General features: G+C 43.5%; 3 protein-coding genes and 1 long non-coding RNA gene across 6 annotated transcripts in view; 3 read left to right on the plus strand and 1 right to left on the minus strand.

Annotated features, from left to right (window-relative positions):
- The window catches only part of DRAXIN (dorsal inhibitory axon guidance protein), a 48656-nt gene extending 38842 nt beyond the window's left edge, over positions 1 to 9814 (plus strand). For all 3 annotated transcript variants that reach the window (XM_075190228.1, XM_075190227.1, XM_075190229.1), the window contains exons 6-7: positions 4664 to 4753; positions 8498 to 9814. In XM_075190228.1, coding sequence (XP_075046329.1) covers positions 4664 to 4753; positions 8498 to 8610 — 203 coding nt within the window. In that variant the 3' untranslated portion in view covers positions 8611 to 9814. The remainder of the gene's footprint in view (positions 1 to 4663; positions 4754 to 8497) is intronic.
- Positions 1 to 26466, plus strand: part of LOC142107082 (uncharacterized) — a 311806-nt gene that overhangs the window by 161537 nt on the left and 123803 nt on the right. The gene's annotated exons all lie outside the window — the stretch shown is intronic.
- Positions 1 to 26466, minus strand: part of MAD2L2 (mitotic arrest deficient 2 like 2) — a 102324-nt gene that overhangs the window by 47543 nt on the left and 28315 nt on the right. The gene's annotated exons all lie outside the window — the stretch shown is intronic.
- AGTRAP (angiotensin II receptor associated protein) lies at positions 17374 to 26232 on the plus strand. The gene is made up of 5 exons (XM_075190226.1): positions 17374 to 17504; positions 22481 to 22515; positions 23475 to 23586; positions 23670 to 23886; positions 26098 to 26232. Exons 1-5 carry the CDS (start codon positions 17478 to 17480, stop codon positions 26190 to 26192), a joined length of 486 nt encoding a protein of 161 aa, XP_075046327.1. The 5' UTR covers positions 17374 to 17477; the 3' UTR covers positions 26193 to 26232.

The raw sequence follows: 26466 nt of genomic DNA on the forward strand, positions 1-26466 counted from the left end.
TCAGTTACACAACAGCACCTGTGTAATATGGACAGACAGGGTTACTTCTCAGTTACACAGCAGCCCCTGTGTTATATGGACAGACAGGGTTACTCCTCAGTTACACAGCAGCCCCTGTGTTATATGGACAGACAGGGTTACTCCTCAGTTACACAACAGCACCTGTGTAATATGGACAGACAGGGTTACTCCTCAGTTACACAGCAGCCCCTGTGTAATATGGACAGACAGGGTTACTCCTCAGTTACACAGCAGCCCCTGTGTAATATGGACAGACAGGGTTACTCCTCAGTTACACAGCAGCCCCTGTGTTATATGGACAGACAGGGTTACTCCTCAGTTACACAGCAGCACCTGTGTAATATGGACAGACAGGGTTACTCCTCAGTTACACAGCAGCCCCTGTGTAATATGGACAGACAGGGTTACTCCTCAGTTACACAGCAGCCCCTGTGTTATATGGACAGACAAGGGTTACTCCTCAGTTACACAGCAGCCCCTGTGTTATATGGACAGACAAGGGTTACTCCTCAGTTACACAGCAGCCCCTGTGTAATATGGACAGACAGGGTTACTCCTCAGTTACACAGCAGTCCCTGTGTAATATGGACAGACAGGGTTACTCCTCAGTTACACAGCAGCACCTGTGTTATATGGACAGACAAGGGTTACTCCTCAGTTACACAGCAGCCCCTGTGTAATATGGACAGACAGGGTTACTCCTCAGTTACACAGCAGCCCCTGTGTTATATGGACAGACAAGGGTTACTCCTCAGTTACACAGCAGCCCCTGTGTAATATGGACAGACAGGGTTACTCCTCAGTTACACAGCAGCCCCTGTGTAATATGGACAGACAGGGTTACTCCTCAGTTACACAGCAGCACCTGTGTAATATGGACAGACAGGATTACTCCTCAGTTACACAGCAGCACCTGTGTTATATGGACAGACAGGGTTACTTCTCAGTAACACAGCAGCCCCTGTGTAATATGGACAGACAGGGTTACTCCTCAGTTACACAGCAGCCCCTGTGTAATTTGTACAGACAAGGGTTACTCCTCAGTTACACAGCAGCACCTGTGTGATATGGACAGACAGGGTTACTCCTCACTTACACAGCAGCCCCTGTGTAATTTGTACAGACAAGGGTTACTCCTCAGTTACACAGCAGCACCTGTGTGATATGGACAGACAGGGTTACTCCTCAGTTACACAGCAGCCCCTGTGTAATATGGACAGACAGGATTACTCCTCAGTTACACAGCAGCCCCTGTGTAATTTCTACAGACAGGGTTACTCCTCAGTTACACAGCAGCCCCTGTGTAAGTAATATGGACAGACAGGGTTACTCCTCAGTTACACAGCAGCCCCTGTGTAATTTGTACAGACAGGGTTACTCCTCAGTTACACAGCAGCCCCTGTGTAAGTAATATGGACAGACAGGGTTACTCCTCAGTTACACAGCAGCCCCTGTGTAATATGGACAGACAGGGTTACTCCTCAGTTACACAGAAGCCCCTGTGTAAGTAATATGGACAGACAGGGTTACTCCTCAGTTACACAGCAGCACCTGTGTGATATGGACAGACAGGGTTACTCCTCAGTTACACAGCAGCCCCTGTGTAATATGGACAGACAGGATTACTCCTCAGTTACACAGCAGCACCTGTGTGATATGGACAGACAGGGTTACTCCTCAGTTACACAGCAGCCCCTGTGTAATTTGTACAGACAGGGTTACTCCTCAGTTACACAGCAGCCCCTGTGTAAGTAATATGGACAGACAGGGTTACTCCTCAGTTACACAGCAGCCCCTGTGTAATATGGACAGACAGGGTTACTCCTCAGTTACACAGCAGCCCCTGTGTAATATGGACAGACAGGGTTACTCCTCAGTTACACAGAAGCCCCTGTGTAAGTAATATGGACAGACAGGGTTACTCCTCAGTTACACAGCAGCACCTGTGTGATATGGACAGACAGGGTTACTCCTCAGTTACACAGCAGCCCCTGTGTAATTTGTACAGACAGGGTTACTCCTCAGTTACACAGCAGCCCCTGTGTAATATGGACAGACAGGATTACTCCTCAGTTACACAGCAGCCCCTGTGTAATTTGTACAGACAAGGGTTACTCCTCAGTTACACAGCAGCCCCTGTGTAATATGGACAGACAGGGTTACTCCTCAGTTACACAGCAGCCCCTGTGTAATTTGTACAGACAAGGGTTACTCCTCAGTTACACAGCAGCCCCTGTGTAATATGGACAGACAAGGGTTACTCCTCAGTTACACAGCAGCCCCTGTGTAATATGGACAGACAAGGGTTACTCCTCAGTTACACAGCAGCCCCTGTGTAATATGGACAGACAGGGTTACTCCTCAGTTACACAGCAGCCCCTGTGTAATATGGACAGACAGGGTTACTCCTCAGTTACACAGCAGCACCTGTGTAATATGGACAGACAGGGTTACTCCTCAGTTACACAGCAGCCCCTGTGTAATATGGACAGACAGGGTTACTCCTCAGTTACACAGCAGCACCTGTGTAATATGGACAGACAAGGGTTACTCCTCAGTTACACAGCAGCCCCTGTGTAATATGGACAGACAAGGGTTACTCCTCAGTTACACAGCAGCCCCTGTGTAATATGGACAGACAAGGGTTACTCCTCAGTTACACAGCAGCCCCTGTGTAATATGGACAGACAGGGTTACTCCTCAGTTACACAGCAGCCCCTGTGTAATATGGACAGACAGGGTTACTCCTCAGTTAGACAGCAGCCCCTGTGTAATATGGACAGACAGGGTTACTCCTCAGTTACACAGCAGCCCCTGTGTAATATGGACAGACAGGGTTACTCCTCAGTTACACAGCAGCCCCTGTGTAATATGGACATACAGGGTTACTCCTCAGTTACACAGCAGCCCCTGTGTAATATGGACAGACAAGGGTTACTCCTCAGTTACACAGCAGCCCCTGTGTAATATGGACAGACAGGGTTACTCCTCAGTTACACAGCAGCCCCTGTGTAATATGGACAGACAGGGTTACTCCTCAGTTACACAGCAGCCCCTGTGTAATATGGACAGACAGGGTTACTCCTCAGTTAGACAGCAGCCCCTGTGTAATATGGACAGACAGGGTTACTCCTCAGTTACACAGCAGCCCCTGTGTAATATGGACAGACAGGGTTACTCCTCAGTTACACAGCAGCCCCTGTGTAATATGGACAGACAAGGGTTACTCCTCAGTTACACAGCAGCCCCTGTGTAATTTCTACAGACAGGGTTACTCCTCAGTTACACAGCAGCCCCTGTGTAATATGGACAGACAAGGGTTACTCCTCAGTTACACAGCAGCCCCTGTGTAATATGGACAGACAAGGGTTACTCCTCAGTTACACAGCAGCCCCTGTGTAATATGGACAGACAGGGTTACTGCTCAGTTACACAGCAGCCCCTGTGTAATATGGACAGACAGGGTTACTCCTCAGTTACACAGCAGCCCCTGTGTTATATGGACAGACAGGGTTACTGCTCAGTTACACAGCAGCCCCTGTGTAATATGGACAGACAAGGGTTACTCCTTGAAAAACAGACGTGAAACAATTACGACCAATAAAGAGCCCGGCAGCCTAGAATGAATCCCTTTAAAGGGCGACACTATGATTCACGCTGTTAAGGTGGTAATTTAAGGAGGCGCCGGCTGTACAATGTACTAGGCTTTCTAAGCAACATTGTACAGTTGGTCGCCTCCTTAAATTACTCCTTTAACAGCACCAACCGTAGTGTCGCCCTTCATAGTGACGTCATTGTAGGCTGCCGGGCTCTTCGTTCGTCGGAATTGTTTGACGTCTGTATTTCAGCAGTCTGTCGAGAATTACCGCTATACTGTGTCTGCGTTTACATCATCGGCCTAAAGTACCCAACCATCCTGCAGTGTGTTGTCTATCGGAACAGAGTGTACCTAGACCCATATTCAACAAGAGACATTTCTTTTACATCCGCTTGTAGTTGAAACGGACGTGCTTATTTAAACAAAAAAAAATGCAATACATTTCACTTTGTGTGCTTTAATGAATCAGGCCTGAAATGTTTTACTTATCTCCAAATCAGCCCTGCATCTATAAATCCAATGTGTAATTGAAAAAAAAATAGATCCTTTTTGTTTAAAGATTTTATATATATATTTACTGTGCAATGCTCAGTGACGCAGAGCGGGATCTCTGGAGAGATAATTAACCTTTATCACTGTGGAGTAATGCTCAGTTGGCGTGGCGATCATATATTTCTGATTACCAACGAAAAGTAATTTTTGGGGGCGATTTAAATTTTTTTAAAAAAAAAATTACATTTTTTACCATGATAACAATATTTGCTAAATTGATTTGACCCCTTAGTTTCTTAGAAAATTGCAGACGGGAAGTACAGACAGGACATTGAGGATTGAGCAAAGCTTCAGATCTAAATGACTATAATTTCTTGGAATGTCTATACTTTCTTGGAAACAGGGTTTAAGAATATGGCTTAAAAAAACAGTGAAACTACTTTAGAGAATGAGGAACATTCCAGATTGTACTGTAATGTGTATATAAGTTGTACTTGTGTTGTTAAGCAATACGCACACTGCAATGATTGTATTGTCCACCTTCACTTTCAGGATCGTGCTGTGATTTACGGGAACACCTCTGCAAGCCTCACAATCGAGGGCTAAATAACAAGTGCTTTGATGACTGTATGTGCACTGAAGGTTGGTGGAACGTTGGTATCATGTGTTATATGAGTCAACAATTAATAATAGTCAAAGCAGCCTGGTGAGACAATGGGAATGGAATGTTCAGTAGATCACCGAACATCTGCAACCAGTGTATAGAGTGGAAGAGAAATATAGTCCGTCAGCAGCGTGGGCTTCCAATGCTTTACAGACCTTTACTGTTTGAGAACTTTGTTGTAAATTAAAAAATGTTGCATATGTCACATATTCATATCTTCCAACTTTTGTAACGGGGACACAGTAAAAACTAGAGATCTTCACTGATCCACGTATTCTGGTTTTGGTTTTGGATCTGGATAACTTCGTGTTTTGGTTGTGGCAAAACCGCCCTCGTGTGTTTTGGTTTTGGATCTGTATTTTTTAGAAAAATTGCTAATATATGCTAAAATCACATAATTTTGCTCTTTTTTTTTTTTGTTCCTACATTATTATTAACCTCAATAACACTAATTTCAAGTCATTTGCAGTCAACTTTGACCACCTCACAGGTCACAATATTATTTTCATACACTTTCGGACAAATACTGCAGCGACCGGGCTGGATGTTAAGCGACAGAGCAATGACACAAACACACGGCAGTTCCTAGCACATCTAGGACACATTGTCACACAGCAGTGCCAGTAAAGTGGTGCAATTAACAATGGAGCTCTCCTCTTTGTGTGTTACCTATATAACACAGTACAATGTGACTGCAGATTTAGAAGACCAAGCCTGCCAGCTCTAGTATTTGGATTTCAGCAATGACAATTAGCAATGGAGCAGTGGAGTTCTCCTGAATGTCACTGTAGACTTTGAAGAAGAAAAAAACAGCTAGAACCTCATTGGTTGCTATAGGCAACATCTTCACTTTTTCAAATCCGCAGTGTAGTAAATATACCCCCAGGGCACGTTGGATATGTCACAATGTGTGTTCCCATCATTGAGAAATAAAAGAACAGTGATTTTATATGTGCTGTGACTGAGCATGTGATACAAACACTTTAGTGTTTATCTTTCTCATAAAAATATAGAAGAATTGTGGCCACTTTGCCTTAGATTAGATCATGAATAACAAACATCTCCTCGGCTGTTCTTTATATCCAGATTTATTTTCTGCTATATTTTTTGTTTTTGAGAACTGAACAAACATTAAGAACTCGTTGTGTTACTCGAATCCCCCTGGTGTATAGACGCATTTTCTCGTGAGCTACCGTGTTGCTATTTGTAGATAAGAAACTAGATTTAATGCCATTGATTACATTTGATACAAAGCGATTGCACTAGTAGAATTAATAAAAGTTATGTTTTAAGGACTTTTGTGTCCTACTTGATTTTTGTGATAAGAAATTCAGTGTTTGCGGTAAACAAGGTACCCAGAAATATTTGTATAAGTTTGAGAATGAAGACGTTCCATCTTATAAGGCCTGTGTCTCACTTCTACTTTCATTTAAGTTCTTTTTACACCCTGTAAGGAAATAATAACTGCTTCCGTTGAAGAGGTTAGGTTTCCTGTTATCTGCAGTATGTCATAGAGAGTAATCTGACCAAGAGCATTATTGTCAGTGCTATAATTTCACCTATTGTTCACCCTATTCCAGTAGACCAAGCCCCTGTACTGAGATCTCCACATTAATAGTTGTATATAATAATGTATTACGTGATAATAGTGATGTCATACTTAATATGTCCTGAGAAAAGCACTATATAGATAAAATTATTAGCATTATTATATAATAACAGAGACGTGTCATCATCATCATCAACATTTATTTATATAGCGCCAGAAAATTCTGTAGCGCGTTACAATTGGGAACAAACATTAATAAGACAATACTGGGTAATACAGACAGACAGAGAGGTAAGAGAATCCTGCTTACAATCTATGGGACAATGGGAGTTAGAAACACAAGGGCATGTGCTACATCATATTGCACAATGGACCAGCTAGAATGCAAAGGTAAAAGTATTGAGTGGGCTGTGTGCGTGTTGCAATGTTGGTCAGAGGGTTGTTGTCTTGTGTTAGCTGTGTAGAGGGTGGTAATAGGGTAACCTAGGGAGATTAAGATGGTGGTTGAGGAATATTATAAGCTTGTCTGAAGAGGTGGGTTTTCAGAGAACGTTTGAAGACTAGAGGAAAGTCTTACTGTGCGAGGGAGGGAATTCCACAAAGTGGGTGCAGCCCAGAAAAAGTCCTGTAACCGAGAATGGGAGGATGTGTCATCTGCTAAATTTCGGCAGTATCCTCATGGGCTAAATTTCCCTATTGGAGATCCCGGAGGGGATGTCTGGTGACAACTGTGGTGGGGGAGGGTATGAACCCTAGGGGGTGGGGCCAAAATAACATGATTCACCCTCAATAGTGTCACTGAGGTCTCGTGTCCCACCCACTTCATTAGAGAGTGGGCAGGATGCGGGAGGGTGGCCTTGTCTCCCGGGAGTTTGGGAGAACTTCCTAAAATTCCAGAAGTCTCCTGGACGTGCCAGGAAAGTAGGCAGGTGTGGCTATATTATATGACATAGTCATCTTGCAAGAAGTATTTGAACGTACAATTATCCCAGCTAGTGACTTAAGACCAGAAGGTAATAATGTATTGCAGGGTGGTAATGATGTCACAGCCAACATAACATAATGTCACAGCCACAGAATGCGCATCGCCACACGATCAACAAAAAAATACAGATAAATAAGAAAAAATAAAATAAGTAAAATATTAATACAAGAGACTATAGCGAAAGCAATTATATAAGAAGACACAACCAGAACAAAGGAAACATTACAAAGAGGATGGGCACTAAGAGGTAGAGTAGGGGAGAATTTCTTGGCAAGGTCGGAGATGTAGGAGGTGGGGGCATTAAAGAGGGCTAGTGAGGGTAAGCATCCTGAATTGTATTCTGGAGGGGTTAGGGAGCCAATGGAGGGTTTTGCAGAGAGGCCTAGTGGAAGAGGAAGGTCAGGAGATGAAGATTGCTCGCGACGCCGCATTCATCACAGATTTCAGCAGCAAACAGATTTGTCAGGCAAGTCCGAAAGTAGGAAATTGCAATAATCAAGGTGGGAGATGTCAAGAGCATGAATGATGGTCTTGGTGGCATCCAGTGAGAGGAAAGGGCAAATCTTGGCAGTGTTGCGAAGATGGAGGCAACAGGAATAGGCAAGTGACTGGATTTGGAGAGTGAAATTGATGGCGGAATCTATGACTACCCCCAGGCAGTGTACATGGAGAACAGGGTAGAGGGCGACGCCATCAACCTTAAGGGAAATCAGAGGAGGGGATGTGATGCTAAGTGGTGGAAAGATGATAATCTCAGTTTTGGATACGTTGACTTGAGGTAGTATCTAACCATCCAGGTACAGATGGCAGAGAGGCATTCAGACTCATGGTAGAGGAGGTCAGGGGAAGAAAGGTTCATTAGAGTGTTATCGCCATAGAGGTAATATTGGAGGTCAACATAGAGGAGAGAATAGAGGAGGTGGGACGGAGTAAGGTCAAGAGAACACATTGAAGAGGGGGAGGAGTGAGAGGACCTCAATCTTTACTTTCTTTGTATATTGAACTAAAAATTTGAGGAGAGGCAGAATTTCAGGTGGATCATACGTGTATTTATAGTCTACGGAGAGAATAAATGTTGGCTTGTTTTGATGGTCTGCCAGTGATTTTAACGACAGTTGTCAAACACAAATGGTGTTTTATATATACATATATATGTACATTTATTTATTTTTTTAATGTTTTACACAGGTCTCCGCTGCTACGCCAAATTCCATCGCCATCAGAGAGTAACTAGGAGAAAAGGACGCTGTGTCAACCCGGAGTCCATCAACAAAGATCAAGGATCATTTATTTCTGTCTGACCAGACCACAGTTCAGTATTTTGCTGGGACCTGAAATCTGCCTATCATCCTTTGGCCATGCAGCTATGTAGCACGTGTCCTTTGGTGTCAGTCACCATGATTGACAAGGACACATTTTTTACATTATAATTCTAGTTATTAGGACACGAATGACAGTGGCTCATTTGTAAATGTTTCTTAGCTTGAACACACACGTTCAAAATGGAATTGCACTCAGTATTCCCATTCACGTGTTAAGTAAATGCTTCAATTGCAATGAGAATTAGAGGCTTCATACAAAAGCTGTCAGTGAATCGAAAAGCTTTAGCTGAAATCCCATTGATGAAATGCAGCTCGCGCAAACATTTTGCATTGGTTATTTATTGAGATTTTTAAGCAATCACTGAGCTTTCCCATAGAGAGCAATAACATACAGCTACACCTACAGGTTCTGAGAAGGTACTGCACCTCAGGAAATTAAATCATGCTTGTCGTTTCACTAATAACTTATGACTGGAGTGTCTCAAAGCCACAGGAGATGCTTCAGAAAACTGGTGAAATAATATTGCATTACGATCACAATTATTTAGGATAGACTCAGTAAATGTCTTTACTCAACCATATGAATATACCCAAAACTGCAATTATTGGGCATGTCATAAGATGTATTATTTCTGCTGCAAATGAGTCGCTGTCATACAGTGCCTGTAGTCCAGGTCTGGACAACTTGTGGCTCTCTAGGTGTTGTGAAACTACAAGCCCCAGCATGCTTTGCCAGTCGATAAGCAGCCAATAGCTGGCAGGGTATGCTGGGACTTGTAGTTTCACAACACCTAGAGAGCCATAGGTTGTTCAGGCCTGCTGTAGTCCCTTCAGAAAATCCCTATCTGTCTTTAAAATCACATACATCTTATTTAGATATTGTCCAAGGGCTTTGTGATCAGCTGGTGTGACTGATACATATATTTTGTGAGTTAGATATGAGATTTTGTAAGAGAAGTGAATAATTACCACACACACACACACACACACACAAACACACACGATGGCACAGTTTTGTGCTATATTTTGCATATGTGTAACAAATGTAGAAGGGATTAAGGAGAGATAGAACCCAACCAGTGGTACTGTAGACCAGGTTACGTAAACCTTTGCCAACACGTTGGGCTGATGCTTATTGATCCCCAATATGTGACTTTTTTATGTAAATAAACTCTGATCAGTTGCTTTGTCCTTTGTTTGGTTTGTTAGTGTAAAAAAAAAAAGCTGGTGGTCTTACATGTCTCCAAAATTGAACCTTTTGTCTGCACACATCGGAGGCGGCCATTTTGTAGGCTGAAACAGTACTGATGAGGAGCCAGTGACGTTACCGAGGCAGCCATTTTGTGTAGGCCGCCATTTTGTGGGCTGAAACACTAATTAAGAGAGTACAGGCCGTGAATTTATTAGGAACCAGTGACACTAATGAGGTTATACCTTGTTTCTCAGCGATACCATCAGTAGTATAAGTTACTCTAAGGTCTATACAGACTGGAGAAGGTGGTCCGCAGGAGAGCCCACACAGGACTGTGGCAGGTTCAGGGGTTGTATCCAGGAACGTGGTCAGAGCCGGAACCGCCTAATGCTCCAGGCAGCTTAAAATTTTGGGTGAATTGCTGAAATTCTGATAAATCTCTCGTAAACACGTATGATCTGGTGAATGGGTGGGGGCTTCAAATGGGCTGATTAACTGATGCTCACACAGTCACAATATATACCATACTTGCCAACTCTCCCGGAATGTCCGGGAGACTCCCACATTTTGCGAGAGTCTCCCGGGCGAGTGTAGCAATCTCCCGAATTCTGCCCACTTCACTAGGAAGTGCCCCAAACGCCGCGATTCCCAGTGAATCGTTGCATTTAGCCCCGCCCCCGCTGTCAAATGACGCGTCATGACGTCACAGGGGGCAGGGCCAAAATGCAGCGATTTTGCCCGTCCCGCCCCCCCTCCACTGGCTGGATCCCAGAAGGGAGCTGAAGAAAGTCAGCAAGTATGATATATACAGAATGAAATTATACACAATTTGTTCATGAATATATAATTATATTTGTTCATGACTCCAGTAGATATATCATACTGTAAGCTTTAACACTCAGGGGTGAATGTATCAAGCTGAGAGTTTTCCATCAGGTTTGAAAAACCAATCAGATTCTAGCTATCATTTATTTAGTACATTCTACAAAATGATAGCTAGAATCTGATTGGTTGCTATAGGCAACATATCCACTTTGCAAACCCGCTGGAAAACTCTCTGCTTGATACATTTACCCCTCAATGGTTGTTCCTATTTTATGGCTAACCACCCATTTATTAGCAAAGAGGCTGTTCCAGATGACAAGCCACCGGGAAGCAAATACTACCAATTGTGACTAAATATTTAGCCTTTGCTTAGTCGCCATACACACATGAACAGTCTGTGAGAGGTCTGGTGCAGTAGGAGGAATTTGCTGTGGTTGAGGAATCCGGTCAGCCCGCAGCATTGCAGGATACAGATCTGCCGCCATATGCCAGCCCAGTATGAGACGCGTTTACAAGCTGTTTGCAGGAGATGCAATTAATAATAGTGACAGTGCTGTATCCCAGGTCACAGCACAAGGTAAAGAATAATTTCTGACTGGGAGATATAAACTCAGGTACAATAAAGGATCCAGCTGCATAATGTGTAACATTTGTTGTATGCTGACAGATACTGGAAATATCACCGTTATTACAAAGTCTTAAATCATGTATCTATGTATATATTATACATACACACGGGAGTAAATGTATTAATGTCCGGATTCTTCAACTCCGGCGTGTTCAGCGTCTTCGGCGATTAAATTTAAAGCGGCGCTGCATTGTAAAGGGAAACTTCCCTTTACAAGGCAGCGCCGCTTTAAATTTAATCGCCGAAGACGCTGAACACGCCGGAGTTGAAGAATCCGGACATTAATACATTTACCCCACAGTCTGCTACATCCGTGGGCCGTTGAGCAAAATTCAGACATTTCGTGAACGCAGCTTTGATGGGACCTGTAATAGGGATCAATGGTCTCTGTGTGGAGTTTGTATGTTCTCCTTGTCTTTGCGTGGGTTTCCGCCCACACGCCAAAAACATACTGGTAGGTTAATTGGCTGCTAATAAATTGCCCTTAGTCTCTCTCTCTCTCTGTCTGTCTGTGTATGTTAGGGAATTTAGGCTGTAAGCTCCAATGGGGCAGGGACTGAGGTGAGTGAGTTCTCTGTACAGCGCTACAAAATTAGTGGCGCTATATAAATAGATGATGATGATGATGATGAAGAAGCAAACCGTCTGTAGGAAACTCTGGATTGACCATGATGTAAGAGAATACATCAAGTAGTGGTCAGGGTTAATTCTCTTTAATAAAAACACCATGAGGTAGATTTAGCAAAAAGGATAAGTGGAGGTGTTGCTCCTAGCAAACATTCAGATTCTAGCTATCATTTTCCAGAATATACTACATAATTGATAAATAAAATGTGATTGGTTGCTACGGGTTACACCTTCACTTTTCATTTTTAGAAGACTTGATACATCTACTCCAATCAGTAGTTTACTAACCGGACAAATGTGGGTGTAAATTCCACCGTTCTTGCGCTAATGTGCATAAATAACCGTCATACACATAAAGAGGAGCACCAGCCCCCCCATATCCATCAGTAAACAACCCCATCATTGATTCCTACTTTGTCACTTCTCCCAAAATACAGCTTGTTTGGAACCTTATCACTTCATTTTGCTGGGGGAGGGAGGGGTAAATGGTAAGCCACGAATGGTCCACCACCCCCCCCCCCCAATTGTCAACTCTCTGCCTCTTGAAGCAAAAAGAACTATTTCATGTCACAATGAAATCTGGTTTCTGCCCTAGTATGAGGCTCATTAGTACTGGTGCATCCACATTCATTTTAAACAAAGCAGTTTATAATCCTACTTTTATTATGTCCCTTCTGTGCTCCAGCAGAAAGATAGAAAACTGTTTTTTTCCTGTCTTAATATAAAATGTAAAGTTACCATCTTCTTTTTCCATTTTTTTAGTGGAAACCCTGGTTTTAAATTGTCTAGGATTGGTAAAATGTGTCCGTTTCTTCAAAGGACGTACAAAGCAGCCGTTAGATAAATGAGCCTGACGCATTTCGTAAGACACAAACTGACTCTGAGATTATGCAAGTTGAAGGAAGATCTCTGTTGACATTTGTGTAGTGAACAAAAGCTGCTTTCTTAGAGTAAGTCATGATGAGCTCTTACAAGACGAGTGAAGAAATCAGATGATTTCTTCAGCTCCAGGACAGAAAACATTACAGTAAAGTCACATGAAATATAGGTCTTATTCCTGGAAGGTGCAAGGTTGCTCTGCGCCCTAGGCAAAGCTTCAGCCTACGCCACTCTCCCCCCAATTCTCACGTACTAGCCCTTCACACACTTGACATTTCTAAAATGAAAATCGTAAAGCTGGGTACACACTACAGGTTTTTCACCCGATTATTGTGCCAATCGCACGATAAATGACAGTTTTATTGTTCCAAAGCACATTGTATTGTTTCATTTGATTTTATAAAGGGACTAAAAATCTTTATAAACAATGTAACGCTGTCGAGTAAATTCTGCAGTGTGCACAGTCACCATCTATTCATGAGTCACGTGAAAACAAATACATTTAAATTGCCTGAAGGTGGAAATGCCCTGGGAAGTAGAAACCAATGTGTGATGTAATGGGTGCACTTTAAAGCTAAACTTCAATTCACTTTGAGAACAGTTAACGTCTCCATTGGATCATTTCTATGTAATGGTGATAAGTGCGAGCCATTTTCTAATATGCTTCCTAGGGACTAAGGCAATTCAGCTTCTTACTAGCGTATGTATAAACCACCCAGAAAGGTCAGAAACATGTGATATCCCAAAGACCCCTGAGCCGTCAGAGTAATGACCTGTCCATTGTCGCTGAATTTTAATAGGATTTGCTCATTTTAAGCATCACTGAACCCACACAGTCCAAACTCTCTCCGTTTTCAGTCTCCAGGACAATTACATTCTGAAGGACGTTTTTGGTCCACAAGAGTAAAATTAAATCTCGTTTCTTAAAGTCCTGTTAAGTGTCCGACACTATGGTAACGACATCAATCATCCTTCCAGAGAACTACACGCGGAGGATGAAGTAGAAAGAGGACTGTCTGGTCTATTTGTTAAAGGGGCGAATAGCCCTATCTCTGACGAAAATGGCTGTCTTTGTCAGAGATAGGTTCACCCTATACATCAAAGGGTCAATGTCGGTCATAACCGCTGCGGTGGTAAGATACGCTGGTTCTCCATGGGGAAGCCTATTTAACAAGGATTGCAGCATTAGAAAATCAGCCTTATCACCCCATTTTCATAAATAGACCCCGGTGACTAACTTCCATCACAACTGATGAAACGAGAGGTGCAGACCCCACCACCTTCATGACAACATACAAAGCCAATAAATAGATGTACGCTAATGAGCTAATTTAGTAAAATAGTGCTGTAAACTATAGCCAACCAATCAGATGTCAGCTATCATTTGTCTGATTACACTAAACTGGTAGAAGCTGATATCTGATTTGCTGCCATGTGTAACAACAAACCATTACCACAAGATGACAAGTGGAAGATAACAGCAAAACACTTGAAGAATAACACTGGTTGAACAATGCAGCACAACATCATTATCAGTAGACAGTATAAAATGAGGTAACAGTAAAAAAGTGAGAATATCTGCACCATGCAGTAGAAGAATAATGACACTGTAACAACCTTACTAGCAATATGAAAACAATGAGAGAGCAGGGTGCCTAGATCGCTGTAATTAACTCTTTAGGTAACCCACCCGGCTCAGGAAAAAGGTGAGGTCAAGTTACTCTCTGCAGAAGTTTGTACCAGGTAGTAATGAAGAGGGTTTACACTCTGTAATTGTCCGTGGATTTGCCAGGAAGATGGCAAAGAGACAGGACAAGCAGCCAGTGGCGGATCCAGGGAGGGGGGTGATCGGGGCTTGCTGCCGGCGGCTGCACATTATGTGCAGGTCCATTCAGCAGTGACAGGCAGGGACAGTGTGCTGCCCGGCCGCTCTGATTGTGTTTTAAACACAATCAGAGCATCTGGGCAGCACACTGTCCCTACCTGTCACTGCTGAACGGACCTGCACATAGTATGCAGCCGCTGGCAGTCTCAGATGTCAAAAAGGGGGTGGGGCCTAAATCGCTTCCCCCCCCCTACATCGCCCCTGGTAGAAGTATTTTCTAGATCCGCCCCTGCAAGCAGCAGACACCAGAAACATTCCTGGGGATAAATGTACCAAGCTGTGAGTTGGCTGTGAGATTGAAAAGTTATCAGTTATTTAGAACATTCTACAAAACGATAGATAGAATCTGCTATAAGGCAACTTCTCCACTTTTCAAACCAGCTGGAAATTCACAGCTTGATACATTTGCGACGGGTTCTAAGGAAGACAAAGCCACACAGCTACAATCCCCTTCCCTACACCCCCGTTACTCACACGATCCCGAGGGAACACTATGGAACACCACCACACTGTCTGCAACCCCTTGAACCGAGGTTCACCTTGATCCTCTTTCCCCTGCACACCTACCGGTGCGGACACCTATGGAAGAAACAAAGCGTGGAGATCCACTATCTCCCGAAGGAGGGGGCAATGTCCGAGGCGACGACCCCGGTTGCCGACACCTTGTTTTGCTCTGGGCTACTTCTCCGGTGCCGCGAATACCAGGGCCTAGGGACAATCCCGCCCAAGTACTCCACCCACCAACAGGTGGGAGCCGCTCAGAGGAAGGGGACCTTAGTGCTATACTCACCGAGTGACTCCCACTTCTAGCTCCTGCCCTCTCACGTTCTTCCATCACCTGCAACGACAACACACAGCCTCCCACCTACCCTAACCGTGAGACTATGATGTACCACCCACCCTCTGCTACTAGCGACTACAACAGGAACCCTGGCCCCACACCAATGAAAGACCAGTGCACGACTCTGCTTAGGGCATATACACTAAACCCAAATCCTGGGGACTTACCAAGGGGGCTGTCACCTCTCTAGAAGGAACATACACAGTACCAAGAACAGTGGCAGAGCACCCAGAAGCAGCGCGCCACCTGGCCAGACGCCTCCTCCTGGAACCATCAGCGGCCACTTCCGAAACTCAGCGTCAGGCACCCAAGTGGAACTGAAGGCGCGACCTACCGGAACTCACAAGGGACGTGGGAGAGGGGTTGCCCAATAGAGCCTTACCTTCCGCTGGCGTCTTCAGGGGTCTTCTCCAGGGGTCCCCCAGCCGCCGCCATCCTCAAAGCTCCGCCGCGGTCTTCAGTGTTTGATTTCGTCAGGTCTTCAGGAGGCAGAGTCGCTCTTAACCCTGGCCAAGGCTATTTGCCTCTACTTGCTCGCCATCAGCTTCTTTCTTCTTCTTCTTGCTTCTCGCAGGTCCTGTTGCCCGCAACGTCTTCTTCGCTGTTTTTTTCCGCTGGTCTCCAGACATCTGTACTCTTCTCGAGCCGCCGCCTGAACACAATGGCACCTGTGCCAGCGTCTTAAGTAGACGTCAGCATGCTGATGCCAAATTACGTCACCGCGTGCCTGCGCGGCACCGCGGCAAGCTGTAACTGGCTCGCCGCAGCGCCAAAATTCAGATGACCTAGTGGGGAACCCTGATTGGCTCCCCGTCCCGGGTCACTTCCACAGGCGCCACAGAACTCGGCAGGGAAACGGCGAGGGACCCCCTGGACGCATCGCTGTCGAAGTCCTTCACACATTTAGCCCCTGGACTCTCACTGTTCCCCTGAGCCGTTACTAGACTCTCTTTTTTTCCTCTGGGCTAGTATCTTGCTCTCTCTTTTCCTCTGAGCAGGACTTGGAACACCCCCCCCCCCTCTTCCTCCTGCTGCTTGTATGTTATTCCCTAGCTATAGCAGACTTCCCTGTTATTCACACTTCCCGCTGCAGGTAGCTCTAACAATCTTGCAGGTCTGCCTGATTGCACCCCTTAAAAATGCACATCACCCACCTATATTCCATTTTAATTTTCTCACTCTAGAAAACAAAATCTCCTATTTGCATGAGACTGCAAAACTAGGTGCAGAGCTCACTTACCAAGGAATGCCAGTGGTCCGCTCACTCCACCAATCAGCTGGTGTGAAAGCAACAAAACTAGTGTGGGACTACCCAAAGCAGGGAGACCCCTGGGCTTCTCAGCTGCCAACAGTTTATGCAATGTTTATGTGATTTATGGTATCTGATTTTCAAGTTTAAGTTTAAAAATGTTTTGTTTCTTTTTAAAAAAACAGGTATTTTTATATGGAAAAAATTGGGGTGGAGGGGGTAAAGCTGGAAGATCAGGAGGCGTGAATGAGTTCTCTGTACAGCGCTGTGGAATTTGTGGCGATGTATAAATAAATGATTATGATGATTATTCTTAATAATTACATATAATCAGGACTATGGATTGTAAGCAAATAATTTCAATACTTGCGGCACCATATAAATAAAAAATAATAATAACCTCAGCTTTATCCAACAGAGTTAGGCTAACTGTCCAGCCACTGTGGGACTACAGGGCATGCTGGGACTTGTAGTCCCAGGACAGCTGGAGGGTCACTGCTGCCTACATGTGATTGGACACAGCTGCTGCAGCACACCTTGGCCGGGGTCCCAGTGTCACTCTAGGGATCAGTGTCAGGACAGGACGCCGTAACCTAGCAACGCGCTGACAGGTCTCACATGACCGACCCCTATCACGTGATCGGGGATTGCTCCACACCTCCAGCCGGGCGGCGGGTGACGTGATGCCAGCCCAGCCCGCTGACTGCTAGGAGCGGAGACATGGAGCTGCCGGCGGTGAACCTCAAGGTACAGGCTGGGATATAATATAATATATAATATATAATATATAGTAATATAATATGTACTGGCAGCTGGTCCAGGGCTCAGTGAGAAACTTTTCTCCGTGTCTGGGTGCGGTGCTGGCGGCAAACGACTTACAGGGAGATAAAGCAGCGGGTAGAGGTGGATATAACTGGGGCAGAGAGAGAGAGTGGGTATATAGACTGGGTGTTATGAGGAGGGGGTATATAGACAGGGGGTTATAATAAGAGGAGGGGGTATATAGACTGGGTGTTATGAGGAGGGGGTATATAGACAGGGGGTTATAAGAGGAGGGGGTATATAGACAGGGGGTTATAAGAGGAGGGGGTATATAGACAGGGGGTTATGAGGAGGGGGTATATAGACAGGGGGTTATAAGAGGAGGGGGTATATAGACTGGGTGTTATGAGGAGGGGGTATATAGACAGGGGGTTATAAGAGGAGGGGGTATATAGACAGGGGGTTATAAGAGGAGGGGGTATATAGACAGGGGGTTATAAGAGGAAGGGGTATATAGACTGGGTGTTATGAGGAGGGGGTATATAGACAGGGGGTTATAAGAGGAGGGGGTATATAGACTGGGTGTTATGAGGAGGGGGTATATAGACAGGGTGTTATAAGAGGAGGGGGTATATAGACTGGGTGTTATGAGGAGGGGGTATATAGACAGGGGGTTATAAGAGGAGGGGGTATATAGACAGGGGGTTATAAGAGGAGGGGGTATATAGACAGGGGGTTATGAGGAGGGGGTATATAGACAGGGGGTTATAAGAGGAGGGGGTATATAGACTGGGTGTTATGAGGAGGGGGTATATAGACAGGGGGTTATAAGAGGAGGGGGTATATAGACAGGGGGTTATAAGAGGAGGGGGTATATAGACAGGGGGTTATAAGAGGAAGGGGTATATAGACTGGGTGTTATGAGGAGGGGGTATATAGACAGGGGGTTATAAGAGGAGGGGGTATATAGACTGGGTGTTATGAGGAGGGGGTATATAGACAGGGTGTTATAAGAGGAGGGGGTATATAGACAGGGGGTTATAAGAGGAAGGGGTATATAGACAGGGGGTTATAAGAGGCGGGGGTATATAGACTGGGTGTTATAAGAGGAGGGGGTATATAGACAGGGGGTTATAAGAGCAGGGGGTTATAAGAGGAGGGGGTATATAGACAGGGGGTTATAAGAGAACGGATAACTAAGGCTGAAACCAATATAAGTCTTAAAAAGTTTACTAATCTTTTTTTACAAGAAGCAATCAGAGGTGTAAGCAGAACTCGCTCACTGAATCATTACTAAAAAGCTGCGTTTCTGGTGTCCAGTATTTCTTCACTTGGTGTTTACTTCCTCTAGTTCTCAGTGTGGACACAGAAAAAGAAGCGAGTTTTATTGCAGTTATTACACAGCAGATATAATGGCTGTGAAATCTCACGTTTCTGATAAAAGAATGTGTCTGTTATTCTGAAGGCCGACAGCGTCCTTTACAACCAGACAATGAATCCACCTTGTACTGTGTTTCGTTTAACGCAGATGCACCAGTTTACCCCGCACTTACCTCAGTGCACGCTCATAATCTGTTTTTTGGAGGTAAAAAAAATCCTCTACGCCTTTTTTTTCTTTTTTCTTTTGCCTAGAATTGGTGAAAATATTAAAGGTATCCCCTGAGAGTCCATCTTGCCATCATTGTAGGGCTACTCTCTTCATTAAATTCAACTTTTTGTTCTAAAATGTTGCTTATTTCGGTCTCTTGCTGTCACTCGATCCAGAGAGACATCAGGGTAAATGTATCAAGATGTGAGTTTCCGGCGGGTTTGAAAAGTGGAGATGTTGCCTATAGCAACCAATCAGATTCTAGTTATTATTTATTTAGTACATTCTACAAAATGACAGCTAGGATCTGATTGGTTGCTATAGGCAACATCTCCACTTTATCAAACCCGCAGTTTAGTGAATATACCCCCTAATGTTTATAACCGCCACAGAGATGCGGGAATATCGAGTCCTTTTGTGGGAAGAAAGGCCCCCTCTACATGCACCTCTCCCACCCCTCGCATCCCATTTAAATAATCTTATCCCACAAAATTAATCTGGTTCCTGCATGTGGGTATGAAAGAAGCACAAGGCTCACAATCAGCAAGGATCGCCCATCAGGAGATGCAAACTTACACCTCTCTCTGGACTCTCTGATCCGCGCACTTCACATAAATACTGGTGCAGTCATGTATAGACAGACACTTGTGTAAGAATAATAATAGTTTGTGCTGTTGACCTGTATTTTATGCACTTTCGTAAATGTTACCCAAGCTTCCCCTTGTACGTCCGACGCCATATACCAGTGTTGGCTAACCTGCGACACTCCAGGTGTTGTGAAACTACAAGTCCCAGCATACCCTTCCAGCAGTAAGCTGCTATATATTGGCAAAGCATGCTGGGACTTGTAGTTTCACAACACCTAGAGTGTCACAGGTTAGCCAATACTGCCATATACCAACGCTGCTAGGAGAGATTATTTGTGGTACTTCTAAAACAAGACGTAGGGTGGTTTCACACTGACGCTTTGAACGATGAGTTTCCAGTGAATAAAGCGCTACGTTCACAGCGCTCCTGTTCTGACACATTGACCACTACGTGCAGCGTTTTCTGAGCGTAGACGCCAGCGCGGAGCAGCCTGTCCCTTTTTAAATGGTTTTAAGAGAAAAACTGTCTTTGTTTTCTTTTTCTTTTTTTTTGTGATCACACATTACAACAAAAGTCACACAAGGAAGTTCCTAAACTGTTGCAGGTTGTAAGGCGGAAAACATTGTAATCTTGAATACAGGTCACTATGCAGTGTCGCAACACAGTAAGGAATTTTAAGCTTGGTTGACTCCTTTCATATTTTAAACCTCTTTAGGCTTCACTCCCACTGGTGTTTGTTTTGTGTTAAATGCCAATGAAAAAAAAAAATGTATGCTTGTGTTTTGGATGTAATTAGAATTGACTGGTCTTCCCGAATGCATTTATTTTATTTAACGCAAATGAATGTAGGTAGTGACATTTGGGAAAAATGCAACATTACCGCAACGTACCCACATGCAGGTAACAACATGAGTGTGTATGGGGTCAATGGAGACTATGGGGTCATATGTATTGTACTAGTTTTACAAACACTGGTACAACACACAAAATTAATGCCAGTGGTTATGAGGCTCAAGAAACATATTCTAAATAGGCTCCAATCTACATTGTTCACCAATAATACCATCTCACCTAAACAAAGCTGTACAATATAGCGATGAAACTCACAATATTAAAGCTATCAACATATTTTCCTTTTTGAATGTTATGGAAAATGAACGAGCAAGTATGAACATACTGGCATAAAATTAGAGATGCTCACTGACCCCCGTGAACTAGTTTTGGTTTTGGTTTTGGATCTGGATTAGCTTCGTGTTTTGGCAAAACCGCCCTCGTGTGTTTTGGTTAGGGATTTTTTTAGAAAAAATCCTAAAATATGCTAAAATCACATAATCTTGCTCTTTTTTTTGTTCCTACATTATTGTTCACCTCAATAACACTAATTTCTGGTCATTTGCAGTCAGTTTTGACCACCTCACAGGTCACAATATTATTTTCATACACTTTCGTACAAATACTGCAGTGACCTGGCTGGATGGTAAGCGACAGAGCAATGACACAAACACACGGCAGTTCCTGGCACATCTAGGACACATTGGCACACAGCAGTGGCAGAAAAGAAAAATGGGGGTCCGCTCTCCCTCCCACCCCTCGCTATGTTGGATCTTAAAAAGGAATCCAAAACTCCCGAGATCCGACGACGATGACGTTTTGCCTGGTTTTCAGTTCAGAGGGCGCGAGACAGTACTGAGCCGGCTCCGCTTGGTACTCAGATCTCCTAAGTTCGGGTGTGTTCGGTTCTCGAGGAACCGAGCCTGAGCATCTATACATAAAATACATATGGTTTATTTATTGACCTACCTGAGATAACTGATGTGTTTATTTTTTCCAGCATGATTACTTACTCCACCATTTGCTGGTAATAATATAGGAGGATGGGTCTTATATATCCTGCGCCTCTCTAGGGCAGTGAAGAGTCAGAGTGATTTGCTTCAGTCTTCTTGATGACAACTTTTCAGCTAAATTTGTGATTTAACTAAACAAACTCTACTTGTTTGGATGTAAATTGAAACTTTGGATAGATGGTGACAATACCAGTGATTTGTGATTTATTGTTATAGAACTTTACTAGTGTGAACTTTCATTCTATCCTTTTTTTTTTTTTTCACCCTGAAAACACAAGTCATTTGTTTCCTCCTTTAATAAACTATGTTATGGTAAATGTAACAAATGTAAAAACAATAATGAGTACAAGTCACTGGGATAATGATCTGTTTTTTTTTAACTTTTGTTTGTTTTCTCTATCATTGTTTATATTCTAACTTTTTAATGTTGATAAAATTGCATCAGTTTAGTAACTAACCGTGTGATACAGCTAGGTAAGCATGGTCTAGATGCCTTTGGCTTGGCTGGCCTCTATAGACCCACACTGACTACTGGTTTTGACTGGTGCAAAGAATATGTTTTGAAAAATTAACTTTTAATTTTTTGTTTGTCGATTTATGATGGAGCTGGAAGAAATACTCCATTACACTTTGTTTAACATCACAGAACATACATGCTTTATATATTACATTTTGGCATGTTAGGCTTGGCTGTCCTTCATATATTACTGAAAAGTGCAATTTATCTGAAAAAGTTGTTTTGTAGTTTTGAAAATATTTAGTGTTTTCTTAGGCTCCTCCACGTCAGTACTTTGACCTCTGTGGAGTACTCTTATTCACAAACCCGTGACATCTGCACAATACACAACACAAACGAAGTATTAAAGAGACAGGGCATCGTAACAGAACGATAAATATCATGTTTTGATGTAAACTGAACATTTCTTTCCCTTTCCCCCAAGGCAATTGTCTTTGTACACTGGCTGCTGACAATATTGTAAGTATTACTCACTGTGTTTACCAGATGGCTATCCTCTATGGGCACCTAATACTATACTGTATACTTAGTATCTTAGTACCCTGACCTTGGTCAATTGCCCAAAGTCCCTTCTCTTTTATTCTCCAGTCTAGCTCTCAGACCTCCACTCTTATCTCAGTGGTCTAGTTCCTTAGATCTTGCTCATGGTCTGCAGTTCTGGTCCGTGTTCCTTTTCCAACTCTTCTCTGTAGCTTTTCTCTCCAGTTCTCTGGTCCGCTGTAGGGGTTTGCTCTATATCCATGTTCCTTTTCCAACTCTTCTCTGTAGCTTTTCTCTCCAGTTCTCTGGTCCACTGTAGGGGTTTGCTCTATATCCATGTTCCTTTTCCAACTCTTCTCTGTAGCTTTTCTCTCCAGTTCTCTGGTCCGCTGTAGGGGTTTGCTCTATATCCATGTTCCTTTTCCAACTCTTCTCTGTAGCTTTTCTCTCCAGTTCTCTGGTCCACTGTAGGGTTTTACTCTATATACATGTTCCTTTTCCAACTCTTCTCTGTAGCTTTTCTCTCCAGTTCTCTGGTCCACTGTAGCGTTTTACTCTATATACATGCTAGTTTTGTATACCAGTGACATGAAACTTGATATCCCTACTGATTTGCAAACCTAAAAAATAGCATTGGTCTCTGGATAACTAGTGTAAGAGTGTAACATTATTAACTTGGCTCTTAGTATACCCTAGTATAGGTTTAGGTAATTGGTGGCTCTTCAGATGTTGTTGAACACGCTGTAACTAGCAGTCTCACAGCAATTGCAGAGCTTGTGACTGGCTACCTAGTAATGTTGGTGTTTCTTAAGAAGATGCAAACCCCTAGTTGGTTTATACATAAATATATTATAGTAGATTGTACCTGGTTGAATGTTTGTTTGAGTGTGAATACACCAATGCGTTATCCATCTTCTGAATGGTTCTGTTTCTTGCAGTGCATGTACTTACTCATGGCTTCCAAATGGCTATTATTTGGCTAATTTATCTGTCCTGGCCATGGGCATCTGGGCAATTGTCCAAAAAGACTCCGTTGATGCAATTTTGATGGTAAGAACAAAATAAACCTTTATTTCCATTCCCAGAGCGGCCATCTATGAAAGTATTGACAATTGTCCATGTTTGATTTTCAGTTTCTGGTCGGACTGTTGTCTACGATTGTGTTGGACATACTAATCCTCGCCCTTTACTTTGCGGCCGCAGAGAAAGCGACCGAATCTACCGCTGTGCGGGACCTCTTTCGCTTTAGTGGCGGAATGGCTATCCTCAGTCTGATACTCAAGCCCTTATCGTGTTTCTTCGTTTACCACATGTATGTAGAGCGAGGAGGAGATTGCACTATCAATATAGGTAAGTGAGCTCTTAACACCCTACGGCTTGTGGTTTTGTACCCGGACTGTTTCATCACACTGTAATTGGCTGTTTACACTACATCAGCAGGATTTGGAAATTCGCCGACTTGTTCATATAAATCAGTGATGGGCTACAGGCGGCCCCCCCCTAGCCTTCTCCTGCAGCCCCTCGCTTCATCCTGTTGTATTGTAAAGCTGGGTACACACTATAGAATTTTCCACCAACTTTTTATGCCGATTGATTTAACATGCGATCGCTCGGTCCATGGACTGCATACACACTAGCCGTGATTTAGACGATAAGGGGGAAGAGCGGACGTCCCTTTAGCGACTTTTTACAGCCATGTTGTCGTGAGCAATTATTGCAATTTTGCAATCATCGGTCGGAGGTTTATACACCCTACACAACGGAAACGAGATTGGAATGAAAATATTTAACGGTATGACCAACCAAATGAGGCGACAATCGTCCATTTGGGCAGACTTTCGACCATCGTGTCGCAACACACACTGACCCGACTTTTGAACGAGCGGTCGTATGTCGGCTGGTTGAGCCGATTTATTGTACAAAAACCCTGTAGTGTGCACCCAGCTTAAGATTTGTTTCTCATAGCTTGTTTAAAATTACTTTTGAGGGTTAGAGGGCCACACCACGTGGCCCCAATGTGTATCAGATTGCCAATCACTGACATAAAGGCTTGTCAGGCGTTGAGGGCACTGATTGGTCAGTGCTATCCCCACATGTAGGGCCGCCTTCAGTAATCATGGGGCCCAGTATGGACCCCCCGTGTCCCCCGGGCCCGATATTATATTACCCGCCCTGCAATAAGAAAAGGATTGTACAAATTTGACACAGTTTCATTTGGATTTTCTTTGCCTTTCCTTGGATTAACCATGAGATAATGAAGAGAGAATTAAAGATTACTTGTCGCTTACATAGAGTGGTGGCGGCCATTTTGTGGGTTAAACCAAACTTCATGAGAATGCAGCCTATCTTTTTGCTAGGAACCAGAGCCTCAAGACTATAGGCCATGAAGTATGATGTCACTGGATCCTAGTGAAACAATAGGCTGCACTCTCATGGATATAGAGTAAGGCTACAAGATGGCTGCCCCAGTGTGTGCAGACAACATGCACTATTTTAATGTGTCTTTTGAGCCCTGACTATATAATTCTGTACTGAGTCCGCAGTTTCTGCCAATTTATCATCACTTCACACAAGGATGAGTAAACTCTATTCACCTGTTGGTGAAATATTCATGCTTGGTGTGAAAAGCACAGGACATGATTACACGATCCTGTTCCTGGTAATCTGCTCCTGTAATTACACACTAAATGCTGGGTGCTTTAGTCCTCTGGCAAGACAAAGGCACCCCTAAAAAAATAAAAAAAGAGGTAGAATATTAAGTGAAAGTAAAGGAACTTATTCTCGTTCTCATCTTTGCTTTCATCTCGGTGAAAATCTGTTCTAAGCATAAGACATTGAGGTCTTTAAAATGTCAAATAAGGATTTGTCTAGTTTACGGTGTTAAAAATGATTTGTTTATTCATTTGCTCAAAAATACTGTGACGGAGACTTTTTATTCTCAAAAGGAGCCTTCACCTAAGGAAACCTTTCCCTAAATGTCTGTATAATGGTGGTTTAGCCTCTGTGATATATTAATCCTTACCTCGTAATCACAGCTGGGGTCCCCTATAGACACCACTGGTTGAAAGAGTTGTCAATGAGGGGCGTGTATTGAAAGTGACACGTGATTGGTCAGGCACATATTCTGCAGGGCTTTGTAATTGGGAACGTTCTGTGAGGTTGGTGTTTTCTCTAACAGAGTAGATAATAACTAACCATTGACTTGATCTGCAGGAAAGCACAGTGGGTTGGTTGATTTATACCCAGAGACCGAACCAGTGATGTCACAGCAGCTTACATGACTGCTTTCTCAGCATTTTACTATTCAGTGTTTCCTATTGTACATACTGTCCTTTCACTTGTACGTATTTATATTTATAAAGTTGTCTTCATACTATACAGAACCAAATAGTTTGTAGATAACTCCTTTATATTCTATACTAATAATTTGCCAATGATTGCCCCTTTAACCTTTAGTTTGTTGTTCACAAGATGTTTGTGATCTATTGTAGCATAGTCTGTATCTTTTAAAATGAGAGGTTAATTGCTTATTTCGTTACATGTTCTATTCTCTGTATTCAGGCTTCCTCTCTGTTTCACGAGATCGCAACACTTATCAGACGATCGATCATTCGGACGCATCGGCCGAAGCAGACAAGACTCCTTCTCGTTATTGAGGTTTGAACTGCGCAGTCTTGGCTGTACACCAGAGCGTAGGAGGGAGCACAGGGTTAATCTGAGACCGCTGGAACCACGGGTGTGAAGGAGTTACCCGTACGTGACCACGATCTCCGAGCTGGACTCTTGTTACACCAACCTTTAGTTCACCAGTCTCCTACACACTGCCATATTGCTGGCTAAAAAAACGTACATGAGAGCCTAGCCTCCCTTTATTAGAAACCAGAGGCTGAATATTGATAGGCTGAAATTTTGTTCAGCTGCAGGACGGCC

The sequence above is a fragment of the Mixophyes fleayi genome, chromosome 11, assembly GCF_038048845.1.
Source record: "Mixophyes fleayi isolate aMixFle1 chromosome 11, aMixFle1.hap1, whole genome shotgun sequence".
NCBI classification, from domain to species: domain Eukaryota; kingdom Metazoa; phylum Chordata; class Amphibia; order Anura; family Limnodynastidae; genus Mixophyes; species Mixophyes fleayi.

Bases quoted from the DNA above. Each gene is read 5' to 3' on its own strand.
- AGTRAP (XM_075190226.1), top strand. From the start codon at position 17,478: ATGGAGCTGCCGGCGGTGAACCTCAAG. The intron at 17,505-22,480 runs GTACAGGCTGGG...CTTTCCCCCAAG, and splicing joins TGCCGGCGGTGAACCTCAAG to GCAATTGTCTTTGTACACTG. The intron at 23,887-26,097 runs GTAAGTGAGCTC...CTCTGTATTCAG, and splicing joins AGATTGCACTATCAATATAG to GCTTCCTCTCTGTTTCACGA.